General features: G+C 30.3%; 2 protein-coding genes across 2 annotated transcripts; one reads left to right on the top strand and one right to left on the bottom strand.

Moving 5' to 3' along the window:
• The first annotated feature begins 1,995 nt into the window (after positions 1–1,995).
• On the top strand, positions 1,996–6,049 carry LOC11421022 (serine decarboxylase 1). The gene is made up of 6 exons (XM_003592080.3): positions 1,996–2,355; positions 2,665–2,906; positions 3,840–4,071; positions 4,170–4,363; positions 4,484–4,620; positions 5,174–6,049. The coding sequence occupies exons 1-6, from the start codon at positions 2,312–2,314 to the stop codon at positions 5,753–5,755; spliced, it is 1,431 nt and encodes a 476-aa protein (XP_003592128.2). The 5' UTR covers positions 1,996–2,311; the 3' UTR covers positions 5,756–6,049.
• Positions 6,050–6,146: 97 nt separating this feature from the next.
• Positions 6,147–7,991, bottom strand: LOC11414831 (transcription factor RF2b). Its single transcript, XM_003592079.3, has 4 exons — positions 7,487–7,991; positions 7,190–7,322; positions 6,825–6,909; positions 6,147–6,597 (listed from the first exon to the last, which is right to left on the bottom strand). Exons 1-4 carry the CDS (start codon positions 7,873–7,875, stop codon positions 6,347–6,349), a joined length of 858 nt encoding a protein of 285 aa, XP_003592127.1. The 5' UTR covers positions 7,876–7,991; the 3' UTR covers positions 6,147–6,346.
• Between the last annotated feature and the right edge of the window lie 9,461 nt (positions 7,992–17,452).

The raw sequence follows: 17,452 nt of genomic DNA, 5'->3' as shown, positions 1-17,452 counted from the left end.
TTATATGACGTAGGGTATCACTTAAGACCCACAATCTTAAGCGAGACTCATACTCTTTTAATATTAAAAAATTGAAATATAATGATATAAAATTATTGATAGTTGATTAGTGTATTTCATTTAAGAGATTTGTATGAGATACTGGATTGGAGCGATTGAGTACTTATTAGATATTACTATTAAATAAATGATATGTACACATGAGACCCATTTAAATACCAAAAAATGGACGTCGACCTTCCAAAATATTTATAAAAAAGTGTGGCCTGGCCTAAGGCTATGCTGTAGACGTCTAAACACCGATCTTGCATATTCTCACTCTCCTAATGTAGAGTTAGTGCTAGAATCTATTTATTAATTTTTTTTTAGAGTGACAAAAGTGTAAATAAGTTACAAATTCAGGGACGGATCAGGGAAGAGCAAAGGTGTGATCCACCCCCTCCCTCCCAAATAAGTGAATTAAATGTTGTTGCGTTGAACTTTTTTAGTTCATATTTTTTTTTTTCCTATAAATTTCCCCTTGGAGAAAATTGAAACTAAATGCAGGTAATTAACCTTTTTTAGTTGAAATGCGAAGAATTTTTGTCACTTTGATAATCGAACACCATTCAGTTTTGATCCTTAAAGTTATAATGTTAGACATTTTTATTCTATTTTGTCAATTTTTCATTTACATCTGCAAAAATATACTATAAATTAAAATCTTTTAGGCCCTCTGTCTCATACATTGTTTATATTATATTGTGTGTGAGATGTATTGCTTAATTATCCAAATTAGTTTTGTTTTAGGGAAAGCAATTTTACCAAATAGTTAGAAATAAGAAATTTTAATATTTTATAGTTGTTTTTTGTTTTGATGTGATTTCATGTAATCGGTGTGGCACTTGTTTGATATTTATTTTTGTGAGCTCCATATAATTTGTATATAATATATAATTTAGATAAAATAAGATTACTATTAAAATTTGTATATAATTAAGATTGAGATAAGATTAAAATTAAGATAAAATAGACCAGACATAACTCTAAAAGTGACAAATTTAAATAAATGGCAAATACGATGATTTTTACACTGTGTGCAAGATTTGCTTCATTTTAAGGAAAATATTTGCTTAATGAAGAAGTCAAAGTTAATGAAATATATGTTATAAAAAGAGTTAACAACATAAGAAGATTATTTACATTGGTTGGAAAAAATCTCCAGAGAGTTGGATTAAGCTCAACAGTGATGGGGTTTGTAAAGATTGGTTCATGTGATGCACTGCATGTGGAGATGTAGGACATGTAACTAGGGTTGACGATGGCTTGGAGAGACTACATTCCACAACTTATTGTGGAGAGTGATTCAAGCTCTTGATTGATATGGTAACATATAAATGCAATCTTGGGGGATTGTTCCCATTTTGGTGAGACGTATTCGCAATATTTTGAGTTTGGATTGACAAGTCCAAGTTCTTCATACTTTGCGCAAGGGAAATTGAAGTGTTGAGTGTTGACTGACTTGCTAATTACAATTTGTCTTTGGATTCTTGTAGTTATTCTGTGGTGGAGTCTCATCCCTAAAGACCTCCATAGTTTACTTTTTGTTGATATTTTCGGAACATGCATGCCTAGGAGTGTCCGGCTAGCTTCTTAGTTTTGTTTTTCTTCGAACTTAGGCCCTCTTTTGTAAAAAAAAAAAAAAAAAGAGTTAACAACATTCTTCGTCCAAAAAAAAACTTTTATATGGTTAATGCAGTTGTGAAATTGGTTAACAACAAAATTTAGTTTTTGTGTTACAAAAATCATCCTCTTTACTAAAAAAACGTTTTTTTCATTTTTATTTTTTTATAAAAAAAAAAAAAAAAAAAAAAAGATACTGTTCACACTATAAATACCATGACGAGTAATGCAGGTCTCACATTTGTGGGTCCAAACTCCAAATAGAACTATGTTACTCGTAAGCAGCTTCTCGCACGTGTACATAATAGCAGCCACTTACATGTTGCTAAGGTGGTTGAGTTTTCTGCGACTGAAAATTTGTTTTACACTCTTTGAATGGAAACTGCCAACTCAATTTGAATATAAACTGCAATTTGAGACATGCAATTGAAAATTCCGAATTGAGATTGTGTACCTTAATAGTGTTACTATAGTATCTTGAAAGAAAATATACGTTTTTCTGTGGCCATATATATTCGAGTGCATTATTTAAATTTTATATTTATCTGTTATATAAAGGAAGACTTGAGGAGCAACTAAACACACCACGAGAGTCACGAGAAGCATATACATTCGTACAAACTACAAACTAACTAGAGAGAAAGAAAGGATGACACAAACTTTTAGAAACAAACCTGCTGCACATATTCACAAGTAAGAATTTTTCCCCTTTAGCATTCTTCATTTGTTTTCATCAATCATCAACATTTTACTCCCACATTCACTTCCCCTTATTAATCACCAACCTTTTAAAATACATCTAGATCGATGCTGCATATATGCCCACATATATAGATGACTAGCTAGAAATGTATAAAAATACACTATTTATAATTGCTATCGGTCCGACTTCAGTCGAACCCTAATCAGATCATTCAATTTTCAATATGAGCAACAAAGCAGTAAGCTAATTCGGTTTTTCTGGCCATATATATTAATATTCATTAGTCATGCATATTACAGGGATATAATGGAGAGTCAAGAAGGAAACAACATGGCAATGACTTTCATTCCTGATGCAGAATTGTTGCCAACGGTTGTAGTCAATGCCAAACTCTCAAGAGAAGAGAAACATGATGAAGAGAACATTATTGGACTTACAAACCTTGATGTCACGAAGTCCATAGGTGAAACAGATGCCAATTTGGATGCAATAATTGCTCACTATGCTCAGACTATAACCAAGTACAACATGCGTAACTTAGGTAGGCTTTTGGTGCTTCATATTTTTCTATCTTTAGATACTATTTTATACCAAAAAATACCTTGTAGACAATTAATTCAATCTCTTATTGATTGACATTTATAGACCGACTTATCGGATTTTGAGTGGTGGTCGAATCTGATCGTTTGAAGCATCGTACCTTCGTCGGCTACTTTTTTGATCTCTGTTGATGGTGTTGAAAAATCGATTGTTGTTGATTTTTCAATGGGTGTTTTGGTGTATTTTTATTTTCTTTTTGGTATAATACTTGAGATTTATTCCCCTATTTATATATAATATATTTTACCATTCAAAAAAAAAAAGACCGACTAAATTAATTTATTTGATCCGCATATAACTTAGTAAAATCAATATGAACAACATTTTACGACTAATTTGTAGTAAAATATTTTTTTTTATTAAAATTTACTAAAAATAGGAAGGTGACAACTAGGGTACCCATGGAAGAATGGTGGGTAATTTACCCCAACCAATACACATTAGCCACATAAGCACATTTTTAAGTGGTATCTATGAACTATCTTGACCCCACCAACAAATTGCTCATTTTCATTGGTTGGTGGGTAAATTACCCACCATTCTTCAAAGGTAATCTAGAAAAAACCTTGTATCAAATCCATAATAGACCACCTTTTAACTAATAAAAGAAAGTTTTGAAAAGTACTCGCTCCAATCACATTTATAAGTAGAAAATATATTTTTAGATTCATTAGATACATAATGTACCCCAATCTATATATAGGTAAGATACATTAGTTATTCAATGAACTTAAAAAATTGTTTTTTATAACTGTCACCGGAGGGAGTAGGAATTGCGGTATTTGTTGCTTTCACCATCACTTTTATACATCTATCGATCAAATCATCCATCTTTAATTATATATAAACTAACTTTGATCTAATGATATTGAAGGCTATCCCACAAATCAAGACTTCAACTATGAAGCATTAGCACCATTGCTTCAATTTCACTTGAATAATGCTGGAGATCCATTTCTTGGAAGCAGCTTCTCTCTTAATTCAATGGCATTTGAAGTTAGCGTGCTTGATTGGTTTGCTAAGTTATGGGAAATAGAGAAGAATGAGTACTGGGGATACGTCACAACTGGTGGAACGGAAGGGAATCTTCATGGAATTTTAGCAGGGTTAGTTTTTCTACCTACAATTTTTTTTTTTCACATTTAGAAAAGAAAAAGAAAATTGGTCAAGTGATAAGCATTGATTTATACTTTTTTTTATGCAGAAGAGAACAATTACCAGATGGAATTCTATATACCTCGCAAGATTCACATTATTCAATAGCGAAAATAGCAAAAATGTATCGAATGAAGTGTGTGAAGGTTGACTCTTTGTTATCAGGTGAAATTGATTGTGTTCAACTAGAGGCTTCTCTACTTGCCCACAAGGATAAACCAGCCATCATCAATCTTAACATAGGTATTTCCTATTAGCTAATTAATTTGCATTTGGAAACTATATATTCACATGTACAAAACAAGTTTCCTTTAGAAAAAAAAAAAAGTACAAAACAAGTTAAAATGGTTACTTTTGTTGTAGGGACAACTTTGAAAGGAGGTATTGATGATCTTGATCTTGTAATACAAACACTAAATAAATGTGGTTTTACTCGTGATCGATTCTACATTCACTGTGATGGAGCTCTATTTGGAATTATGTTGCCTTTTATAAAACAAGTAAGTTACTGTTCTTTACATAAATATTACTTTTAAAGAATTACTATAAAGTCCGATCCGATCCAACATATATCGAGGCCTAAAACAAGTTTTAAGATGAACATTTTTTTTTATAGTTTAAGCTCAAAACATCATTTCTAGATCTAGATTTTCATTACTTTTTTTATTTTTAACTTGTTTGGGTTGGCCTGATGGTGTTAACTTGAGATGTTGAAGTTTGCTCATCTCAAAGTCTCAGGTTTGATCTCTTTGGTGCCAATTCCGGTGTGCTAGTTTGACTTAAAAAATGGTTTACGGAAAAAAAAAAGATATATATATATATATATATATACACACACACACACAGACGTGCCACTTTTTTTTTTTTTTATCAGGACGAAAAAATAAAAGTCGATAATTTTGCTGACGAACAAATTTATTTAACCCTAACATATAAAATAATAATTATACATGGAATATTTTCTCCGACAAGGCTTCATATTTGTAAATTTCAATATTTCAATGATTACCTAATTAAGATTTTATCTAAAATTTTGCTTTGCTGATTGAATAGGCTCCAAGGATTAGCTTCAAGAAACCCATCGACAGTGTAACAATTTCAGGCCATAAGTTTTTGGGATGCCCATCACCTTGTGGTGTTTTGATAACTCGTTTGAAATACATGAATGCACTATCTAGAGATGTTGACATCATTGCTTCAAGGGATGCCACAATCACAGGTAGCCGTTGTGGGCATGCTCCCATCTTCCTTTGGTATGCTCTCAAAAAAAGGGGTTTAATAGGACTTGAAAATGAGGTGCATGAATGTATAATGAAAGCACATTATTTACTAAATCTACTACGTGATGCTGGAATTGGTGCTATGTTAAACAAATTTAGCAACATAGTTGTGTTTGAGAGACCCCTGGATGATCACTTTACTCGTAGATGGAATTTGGCAAGCAACAAAAATACTGCACATGTGGTAGTGTTGAAGCACGTTACTGTTGAAATGCTCGACTCATTTGTCCGTGAATTTACTGAAAAACAATCCATTTGGTATAAAGATGAACAATTTCAGCCTCCATGCATTGCGAACGACGTTGGTTCTAGAAATTGTGCTTGTTCCATACACAACTTATCGAGAAATTGTTAGCTAAAATTTAAGTGATGACATTCATTCAATAACTGGCTCAATTAGAAAAAAGTGTATGTCTATTTATGTGGATTTGTGGGAGAGGCACAATGAATGTACTCTCTCAAACTTGTTCCAGACTTTGGCTTCGGACCTTATCGAGGGTAGGATGTGAAGATGGTTTGTGACTATAGTCCAAGGCATGCATATTTAACTCTTCTGTGAATGATTTACGAATCCTTCTCATTGTATTCTTAGAGCTGTTGCTCTTATTTTCCACATGTTACTATGTATATGTGTTTTATTTTCTCCTTAGATTTGGGTTTTGAGTATTCATTGTGCTATTCTTTTGCTGTACTCAAGAAGAAACTATATATAAAGTTTAACAATTGCAACCTAGAAATGCATGAAGTGAATATGAAACATTGGAATATATACCGTTCCCGCAGCATCAAATTGTTCAAAAATAACATAATGAAATGCACAATGACTTCCTTCACAAGCTTCCCCCATTACACTTACATGTATATGTCAATGCACAATAGATGTTATTTGTGAAGTTGTTATAATTGATTTCCCCCAAAACCATTCACTACTATTGCTATTATGAAACTAGTCAAACGGATTGTAGTTTGAAAAGTCGGTGCCGATAAAATGATCATCAAAAGGCGGACCAACGATGGGAGATGGTGGATCAGGACTTAGAGGCGGCAACTGCGGTATGTAGAGTTGTGACTGGTGAGGAACCTGATGACTCTGGGATTGAGAGGGTGGTTCACCAGAAGAAGAATCAATGATAGTTGTTTGTTCTTGATTTTGCATCTTGAGGATATCCCTTTCTTCTTTTAACTTTTCTAAGAAAGCTGTAAAAACACAAGGGTATATATCCTTGGAATTAATTCATATATACCTACTATATAACCAGAAAGATAAGAATCTGGAATTAATACATTGAATTTAAAGTTTTACCATGAATTACTTAATTTCACCTATTTAATTTGGTGCTTGATTTTGAAGTGGCATAATGAATGAACATTTTATCTATTTATTTATTAAATTGAATGTGAATTAGTGATTAAGGAAAGCATACCTCTCTTCTTTTCTTGATTTTCAATGGCAGACAGTATCTGTTCTTTGATCTTATTGTTCCCGTCTGCTAAATCAGTAGCTTCATTCTACAACACATGAGATATTAATTAATAACAACACTTTTAATGAGACCTAGCTAGATTTGTAAAACATACATGTAGACACTATATTAACTCTATCAAATATTACTTGATGGCAATCTCAATATCATATATTATACACATCTCTCTCTTAATAAAATAAACATTTTATCCCTACATATTGTGATGCATGTATATATTTTTTTTCTATCTCTAGATCTAATACTTAATCAGGTACGTATATTAATGATTGTCTAGTTAATTAAACAAATAAATGCATATATACCATTGCCATCACACGCTCTGCAGTTGCGTAATCTGCTTGAATCTGAAGGGACTCCACCATCTTTACCAACTCTTCTTCATAATGTCTCCTCTTCTCCTTAGATCTTTTAGCAGCATCCCTATTAGCAAGAATCCTACAATACTCAATAATATAATCACTATTAGTCATCAATATTCTATCTCACAATAAAAGTTTCCCACAATCCAAATACATTTCTATTTTGTTTCATTTTTATTTATTTGTCTATCATAAGAAAATTGCGAGAGATTAAATTAAATAATTGTTTTGTAGATCGACCTCTTTGCTTTCTTAGGATAGACGGCTGCAATCTCCGCAAGCATTTCAGGTGATATGGCCTTCTTCTTTAAAGACAATGATGTTGAGGGCCCACCAACGTTTCTATCACTGCGAACAGTCATCACATTCCCTCCACCACTGTTTCCGTCGGTGTTAGCTCCGGCGCCTGCCACAATCAAGCTCGGAAGTTGTGGTGGCTCTGCCGGTGCAGGAATCAAATCAATGGGCGGCATCTCAACCGTGTTTGGCGGCGGTGAGGGAAGCTGTAATGAGAATTCAACGAAATCGAGATCATTAAACTCCTGGTGAAGCAAGTGATCCAATGTTTCATCGAAATAGATGGTGTTATTGCTATCAGAGGTATCCGGCGGAACTCCGATGAGATTCATTGCAATGCTTATAAGAACGGAACTTCGGACTGATGGTTAGTGAAATTACGCAATTCGAACTAAGCATCTAAGTTTGGAGTTCAATAACACGTTGGGACGTACGTGAATAAAGACAAATTAACGTAACAAATACCAAGGATAAATATTACTCTCTCATAGTATTTATAAAAGATACTCATCACTCCGTCCCAGATTAAGTGCGTCATTTTCTCATTTCACGGTGTGCAAAGTAGAATCTATTGAATTGCAAGTGATGAAAATAATATTAATTAGAGTTATAATTGAAAAAAAGTTATTAATATTATATTGAAAAGAGAAATAAATTTGTTATCTTAAAACAATATTTTTTTTTACAAAAGACTCACTTGTTATAGGAGGGAGAAAGTATTTGGTTCAACTAAAGTTTATGTACATGGTTACAAATTAAGACTAGGTACATCAACGTTAACTTTTGTCTTACGAACAAGTCGTGTTACGAAGACAATTATTATTATTATTAATAATCTTTCCTTAAAAAAACAAAAAGACAAATGGAAGAGAAAATAACGATTTTTTTTTTTGGGTACAAAAGAGGGCCTCAAGCCAGAGAAAATAATGATTTAATCAATATTTTTTTAATTATTGGTGTATTTTAATCATCATAAATAAAAAGTGAGATAATAATTATTAAATGAGATGCATAAACCGACCACCACAAAAAATTATTATACAATTGAAAAATAAAATCACATTGGAAACTAAAAAGCACTTATTTATTTAAAACAAATAGTTTTTTTTTTTTTAAATAGATATGTTTTTTATCTATATAAATATATCAACTTCTAGTTTTTTAATAAAACACTAACATATCTAAAAAAAATTAAAGTTGACAATCGCCTCCGTTGTATCTTAACACCGTTTATTTTCCAATAACTTCTCCACTTAATATCTACGAACCATTTTTCTTTCATTGTCGTGCTTCAATAGCTTCTAAGTTCCTCTTACTTTAATGTAGTAATAAAATCCAGGAAACACAAGCACTCAAAAAGAAAAAAAAAAGCATATGAACCAAAAAAAACATAAACACTAACAAGCGTGCAAAATTGAAACGTGAAAAGATGCCAAATTCCATTATATTCTGTCGAGAAGTTCCTTCAAAGAGCTCCCACTTCATCCAACCTATACTAACAACACCACTTTAACCATTGTTGCATTAAATATTCAATGTAGTTCAATTTTACTTTAATTAATTCATTAATTTCTTTGAAATAAAAATTAGAGACTGAAATTCAAGGGAATAAAAACATGGAATCACTTTGATCAGAGCAAAGCGTGTTAAGGACTCACTTAAAGATTTGAATAGCCCAAAAAAATTAAATTGGGAATTTTTAATTTTTTTTAACCATCCATGCAGTTTATGACGTCAAAGAACAAGCATTATGCATAAAGCGAAGCCGAATGAGATGTTTAAAAGGGAACAGTTTAATTATAACTCTATGGGTAGGCAAACGAAGAAGACTACAAACAATAGGGAATAACTTATAATCTAAGACTAGTAATCAATTTTTTCAGAAATATCTCAAAGTTCATCCTAATAATCGATTTCTACATCCTGAAAATAGATTTATGTAGTTCAAAACTGATTTATGTACCAAGAAACAATTTTAAACTCAACAAAAATCATGACAACTTATCAACATTACTAAACTCAGGGCCGTCCCTGAGAATTCGGAGGCTCGGCTCTGGAAATGAAAAGAGACCAGTGATAAAATCAAAACATAATTTTTTTAAAAGAGCAATGTTCTATTTATATTTTTTAAAAGATAAATACAAGGTGTCGTATATATGCGGTACACCCAGAGGTAAAAATGACTACCGTATACATGAGGAACCCCCACCTAACACCAAAATCAAGAGGAACTAATTCTAATAATCCTAAAAGAGGCACATCCTTGTGAGGGAATGAAATAATCTTAGGGGGCCTAAGAGATATTAAGGGGGCCTAAAAAGAAATCACCATTATACTGGATATAAAAAAAAATGAGGCCCATCCTTGAGGGAGGCCCAGCTCGTTTGAGCTGTTTGCACCCCCTCAGGGACGCCCCTGACTAAACTAACATCCAACAATACACAATTCACGCAAAATACATGCATGAACCCATAATCTAACACAATCATATCAAACAAAATACAATCAACGTATAATCATTGGTGAACATATACATTCATAATCATTCAATTAGATGACATGTCAGAAGAGATATCTGAACGTACAAACATAGACAAATCTACTCTAACATAGACAGATCTATAAACATAATAATTATATGATAATAAACAAGTCATGTTCGACATCACAAAGATATCATATCAATAAGAACATGTGCATCAAACAGAAGCCAATCCTGCATGAATAGGCAATGCCAAAGACCAAATTTAGGTCTAGTATATGGGACAAACATTCATGACACTATGCTTCAAATTTTTGCAGGTTTGGGAAGAAAAGGGAAAGGGTTACATTTTTTTTATGGCATAAGTTGTGTGGCTAATTTGAAAACCAAGAAATGATAGAATATTTAACTCAAAATTGACTTCGCTGGATTGATGCAATTAAAAGATACATTGGAGTTGGTTTTTGGGTACAAAATTGAATTCTCCATGAATGGTTTACATAAGATTGTATTCTTAGATAAAGTGGTTGACATTTTTTGTTGTAGGCAAACCATATCTTGGGTATGGTGACTGGTGACTATTTCTTAGACTTCATCACATTTTTTGGGTTTAATATAAATCTTTTTTCGGTCCTAAAAAAAGTTCTAACGGAAACAAAAATTGATATGTTCCTAAAACAAAAAACCCCATACGGCCATACATATGTCTTTTTTTTTTTTTTTTTGACAAGAACCCATACGTATGTCTTACAAATTAGTAGCATTTGTTTACGTTATTATAAAAAAATAAAAAAAAAATGCTGTTAAATCAGTGTTATACACGAAGGTTCCCACAACCCTTCTGAAGAATCATTAATACATATACGTCAGTTCAATGTGGCTTGCTCATGGGTAATAATTTTGTTCGTTCAATGTGAGAAAATAGAAAAATAACAAAATCAATAATTATATAGTAACCATGTGTTTGATTGGAAAATATACTACGTCTTTTGCTATAAAATAAAATAAAAATCATGTGTTGTGCTAGTGAGCCTATTTTTTTATTATTATTATTATTATATCCTATTTTACCTACCTTAGCAAAAAACTATCTTACAGAAGTGGTAGCCTGGTAGGTGTTAAATTAAAAAGGATAATAATTTTGGTCATTTTCTAATCAAAGAGAAATTCATGGTTTAACATGGTTGGTAAACTTACTTTTGTATAGGTTAGATTCCTACAACATAGTCATTAATGTTTAAAATTTGATCGAGACATAAATATCTATATTTAATGGCTAACACGTCTCGAATATGATTACTTATACCAGAAGAAGTTTATAGAAGAAAAAAAATGTTAACTTTAAAATTTTGTAACAAAGCAAATAGTCTACGCTCTACAGAAGAAAAAAAAAATAGTCTACACTACACATTTATTTGAAAAATTACCTTAGTTTTTTTTTTTGGGGAAGTACCTTGAGTTTTGGAAAATAATTAAATATAAAAAAAGTAAATATTTAGTCGCTGTTTTTTTGTTTCCCTTGTAAATATTTGTATATCGACTCTGGTGTTTTTCCCTAGCATACCTTATGCTACGGAGACCTTTTGATATGGTAATATAATTTATTTTAGCCTCTTAAAAAAAACACGTCATTCAATAAATAGATGTTGGATTTCATTCTCGATAAAACTTTAGATTAATAGAGTGTTCACGGATTTCTTTTTTCAAATAAATGTTTATATTATTTTGTTTAAAAATTTAAACACATGACATTTTTTTTTAATAAAAAAAGTTTAAACACATGACATATGAAGCTTAATTTGATAAATTGTAATGAACTATTTAAACATTAATTATAGAACGTGAGATATATATATATATATATATATATATATATATATATATATATATATATATATATATAAAATAAGGGAACTTCTACGGTATACCTTATAAATTGAAGGAGTTCGGATATATATATTATGTTTAAATAGACTTCCAGTTTTTTTAATTAAATTTCTTGCCATGTGATTATATAAATTATGTTTAATTGTATGTTATATATATATATTAAGGATGTTTGTATTTAAACATAGGTCATTTTCATTCAGAATCCTAACGACATAATTTTCCACATAATCACGCTTAGTGGTTTTTCTGCTAATTTTCTCTACTATTAAACTCTTGCCATTTGTTGCAAGGATCTTTATTTTAGTCCCTTTGGTTGTGTTATTCTTTAGGTGCTATATGTGGTTGCTTTGTGGTCTTGGATTGGTTATTGTTAGTACGAAAACGATTGATGCTCAAACTAGAAATCAGTGGGTTTGTTCAAACCAACAAAATAATATAACGAGTGTTTAATTTATCTCATCAAACCGAATTTTAAGTTTGACTAAACACTATTCAAACCGATCCACGTACATCTTAGGTTAGAGTTTTATCAAAAATTGAGTCTTTTTTCCCTTACAAATTGGGTCGTTGCTTGCAATATACTCCCTCCGTCCTTTAATGTAGCCATTCATTGCCATTTTCACATTTCTTAAGAAATGTTAGTGTAATTAATGTGTCTGTTTTGTGTTTTAATATTACCACATTGTTCTTTGTTTGTATGTGTATTAAATTTGACTTTTCATATTTCAAAACAAGTTAGTAGTATTAATTAGGGGTATGTTTAGGAAAAAAATAATAAATGCATCTAATAATTTAAAAGAGGGTTAACAAAAATAAAGTTAAATGGGGGCTTAGATATAGGGACGGATGGAGTATGTTTAAATTGACTCTGGATATAATTTTTTTTTTTTTTTAAGGAACTCTGGATATAATTGATACTGACATTGTTTCCCAGTTTCACAACCTTGGCATTAATATTATTGTACATAAAATATCCTTTAATTAATGTAAATTTTATTTTTCAAAAAACTCGTTTATTTTCTTAGAACTTCACATGACTCATGAGAACAATTAGAGAATTTATCTACGATTCTTTATTATGTTCAAAATATGAAATGAGACTAATAGCTTTTCCTACAGGATGTGAAATGGTTTTTCTTCTTCTTATATATGAGATCGGAGCTCAGAGTTTACTTTTTAGCTTATAACCCAATTAACTACTACTAGGATGTTAATAAGATTCTCTCAAAAAAAAAAAGGATGTTAATAAGATTAAAATTTTAATAAAGGAAAAAGTTACACTTTCTTTGAAGGGAAAAGTTATATTTCCTTATTCTTATGGTAAGTGACCAATTTATTAAAAAAAAAATTGTCCCAAAATAAATAGTCTTTTCAAAATTTCAAATAATAATAATAAATAATTTTATCAATTCTTCCTTTTAATTAACATTACTTATTTATCAAAAAAATTAACACCTGTAAAAAAAAAAATCAGAAAAATTAACAATATTTGCATTACTAAGTTAATATATTTTACATCGTGCATTTTTTATAACCGTAAATACATCAATATTTTTTTAGAGTACTTTAATAAAATTGATATTATCTTTTTTGTATAAATATTTTTCTTAAAATGTGTGGAATGATCATGTGGGTCAATGATAACAGCGAAAATTACTCATGTTTTAATATCTAATCTAGGTGCTTATAAAGTTGTTTTGAATAGAATACTTAGACCATGTCCAATGGTTGTGTTGAATGAGAGATTCAACACTTGAGAAAGCTCTAATGACATGTTGAATGGTGTTGAGAGATGACATGGAGGAGGGAAGTGTTGAACCGGTTCAACATTGTTTAATTGCCTGCCACAGGGACACGCGGCTGCATGCAAATGGCCAAGCATGGCGCGTGCGCTACACGCGCCGACAGGCGCGAGTGACGGTCAGGAGAGGCGGAGAGAGAAGATTGTGTGTGGATAATGGATGACACGTGGCTGATTCTGATTGGCTGTCTGGATTTTTATCATCTAAATAATTTCAACTCAATTATTTCACTCGAAATTAATTTTTTTTTTTTTTTTTTTACCAAAATTCATAATATTTTTTTCTCTATAAATAGAGACTTGGTTCATTTGATTTGGACATAGAAAAAAAAACCAAATTTTTCACTATCTTCTTCTTATTATTATCTTTCTATTAGCAAACTAAGTGAAGTTTTAAGCTTATTTTTAGTGAAATGGATCCCAATAACAACCATTTCAATCCTCAAAATTATTCTAGTTAATTGTATTATTTTACAAAAAAAAAATCTTCCAAAAATACTAAAAAATAAATAGTTAATTGTATGATTTTAATTTAATTATAATCGATAATTTTATGTAATTATAAAAACAAAAATTAAATAAGAATAAGAAATAAAAAGTGGTGGGGTAGAGTGTTGAATGAAAAACCATTGGAGAGGGTAAAAGTTGAATGAGTGTTGAATAAGAGAGAGAAAATGATGTGGAGTGTTGGGAATTGAAAAAGTGGTGTTGAATGGTGTTGAAAGAAAAAAACCATTGGGGATGGTCTTAGACGAATCCTCTATTTAATGTGAATTTGAATAATTAGAATTTATGATATATTGACACTGGCTATTGAATTAGATCTATTAATTATGGTTAATCTAACATGTCAATCTAGGGATAGATGATTATTTGGTTATGACATAGAAATTAACGTTCTTATAAAATCTTTAACGGTTATAGATCACCTAAGGAATTAAGGTGTTGTAGCTTTAATTAGAAGAGGATTCTGACTCAAGAGATTTATCAAAATCATTTTGTTAGTTTGTCGTAAAAATAGGAGAATAATCGTAGAGACTAAGTGCAATTTATCGAATAACATAAATTAATTGATTCGAATGTCTGTTCACTTTAATCTCTGATTTGTCCAAAACAATTTATTTTTATTTTTATTTTCAGTTAAACTCAAATATACACGATTTGGTAAAATCGTGGCCCGATTTTGCAGATAGGGTTCATATAGTCCTCATATGGTTATGTACGAATGAGAAAATCGTGGCACAATTTTAGGAAATTGAGGAATGATTTCTCGGGATATGAGCACTATAAAAGGCTTCATTCTTCGTGTTTTGAGTGAGACTTCAAGAGAGACTTGGGAAATCAAAGGAGAAAATTTTAGGGATGAGAGTCTTTGGTGAGGGTTCTCTTAAGTTGGAAAACATTTGTAAACACTTTGGGTGAGTGAAAATTATTGAGTGTCTTGTTCATTGGAGAGATTGAGAAAAATGTAAAAATTATGGTTTGTTCTTTGTGAGTTTGTTAACGCTAATTTATTGTAAATCTTTTATATCTCTTTGTAAATAATTCATTAATAGTGGATTGAAGAGATCAATCTCTTCCCAAAAGTAGGTCAATTTGGACCGAACTAGGTAAATATTTTTTGGTGCGTTTGTTTCTCTTTCTTTATCTTTTGCTTGTGATTTTGTGCTTTTCACTTTATTTCTATGTTAGATTTAGGTTTGTTATTTTTGGTGTTGCTTGAGGTTTCATTAATATTGGTTACTACTTTTCTTTGCTACACACATCTAAGTTTATTGGAATGATTTTTGAGTACGAATTTACAACGTGGAGGAAGTCCAACATCAATTGGTTATTATTCATGGAATATAAATTACTCCCTCCGTCCCTAATTATAAGACCCTTTTGCTAAAATCACGGGAATTAAGAAAGCAGATATTTGTATTAAAGTTGTTTGTAATCACTATTGTTTTTACAATTTTATCCTTAAGATAGAGAGTTAGTTTATGTTTTCCATATGCTACTTATTGCTGATTGAAGAAAAAAATGTATAATAAATAGGGGCATGTATGTAAAGAAATAATTAATGTAGTTGGAAATAACAAAGGGATCTTATAAAAAGGGACAAAAAAAATTCTCAAAAGGGTCTTATAATTAGGGACGGAGGGAGTAATATTCTTAATGAATTTTTAAGAGGTGTGAACAAGGTATTGTCTCTCAATACTTAAGAACGAAAGTATTGTAAAAGAAATAAGTCTTAACGACGTTTTGATTTAAAATGACCCGGGTATTACGTAAACACCCTATTGACATTTATTTTTTTTAAATAAAAGACTTGAGACAGCCAACAAAAGAAGACCACGTTTTTCTTGCAACATTGAATTGTATTAATTTAATTTTTTAATTATTTGCTCAATAATAGTAATAATAATATATAAAAAGAACCTTTCTGAAAAATATAAGAGTAAATTACACCCCCTTCTATTTTATATTAAAATATACACTTTCATCCCCTCTTATTCAAAATATATTAGAAAACATATCACTCATCTCCCCTAAGAGAAGCTTGAATTACATTCCCCTCATTTCTTATGTTAAAATCTACACTTTACTCCCTCAATATATTTTTTTTAATTTCTAATAATCTAGCAAAAAAAAAAAAAATCTAACACACTTCGAAAAAACGGTATTGTGGGTCTATTTTAATATACAAAAAATTTGAATACATATTTTTCGCTATTTTTTATTCACAATTTCATTAACATATAGTTATAAACCCTATTATAAAATATGAAACAACCAAAAATAAAAATAAAATATGTGAAAAATTGCTAAAGACAATAAAGTATGATTATTTAAAAGTTAATTTTATACTATAAGTTATAAACTTAATAGCAAAATATTTAAATTTAATTATCAATGACATTTAAATTATAAAGAAATGAATTTATTTTTCTTAAATGGTGGTTCAAAATTAGTATATATTATAAAAATATTTATTCATGTTAAAATAGATTAAAGTGTAGTATATATTTAATTATTAAGGGAGAGGGTTGTAATTCAAGCATCTTATAGGGAAGGGGAGTGTAGATTTTACTTTACAAGGGAGGAAAGTGTATATTTTAACATAAGAGGAGATGAGAGTGTAAATCAAGCATCTTTGTGGGGAGTGGAGTGTAATTTACTCAAAATATAAAGAGAGAGAAAAAAATCAGAAAAATATAAAGAGAGAAAAACAAAATATGAATATTTAGGACTGATAAGGCATTGTCATAAGGTTTATTTTATGCACAACTAGCGAAAAGATAGGCACTCACATGTCCGTCTTTCCGCTCTTTTTATTGTGCTAACGTTTGAAAATTACGAATGATGTTGTTTTTTCTTTTTTATAAAATTTTGATTTTGTTTAAAATTAAAAATATAAATGTCTGTTGCTTATAAGTTATAACAAACCAAACTAACTATGGTTATCTATTTCATTGACACCAACAATATAACAAAAAAAAATATAATCTTTTGTCAAAAAAAACAAAAAAAATATAATCTAAACTCTTTTTTTATAATGACACCAACAAACATCTTTATTATACAAAAAATTGTTTAACATGTGTTATTTTGTATTGAAAAATGAGAGCGTTTTTGAAAAGAGAAAAAGTCAACCCAAAGGTGGTGAAAGGGGTTATTTAATTTCTTTATATACATAGTATAAGTATAGTTATTTTAGACACACGTATAAAAGAAAAAAGTTGAAAAATAA

Source organism: Medicago truncatula, chromosome 1, assembly GCF_003473485.1.
Source record: "Medicago truncatula cultivar Jemalong A17 chromosome 1, MtrunA17r5.0-ANR, whole genome shotgun sequence".
NCBI classification, from domain to species: domain Eukaryota; kingdom Viridiplantae; phylum Streptophyta; class Magnoliopsida; order Fabales; family Fabaceae; genus Medicago; species Medicago truncatula.
Note: the sequence above shows the minus strand (reverse complement) of the source record. Positions and strands in the feature narration are given on the sequence as shown.

Bases quoted from the DNA above. Each gene is read 5' to 3' on its own strand.
- LOC11414831 (XM_003592079.3), bottom strand. From the start codon at position 7,875: ATGAATCTCATCGGAGTTCCGCCGGATACCTCTGATAGCAATAACACC. The intron at 6,910-7,189 runs GTATATATGCAT...CATGTGTTGTAG, and splicing joins CAGAGCGTGTGATGGCAATG to AATGAAGCTACTGATTTAGC. The intron at 6,598-6,824 runs GTATGCTTTCCT...GTGTTTTTACAG, and splicing joins AAATCAAGAAAAGAAGAGAG to CTTTCTTAGAAAAGTTAAAA.
- LOC11421022 (XM_003592080.3), top strand. From the start codon at position 2,312: ATGACACAAACTTTTAGAAACAAACCTGCTGCACATATTCACAA. The intron at 2,356-2,664 runs GTAAGAATTTTT...TGCATATTACAG, and splicing joins CCTGCTGCACATATTCACAA to GGATATAATGGAGAGTCAAG. The intron at 2,907-3,839 runs GTAGGCTTTTGG...ATGATATTGAAG, and splicing joins GTACAACATGCGTAACTTAG to GCTATCCCACAAATCAAGAC.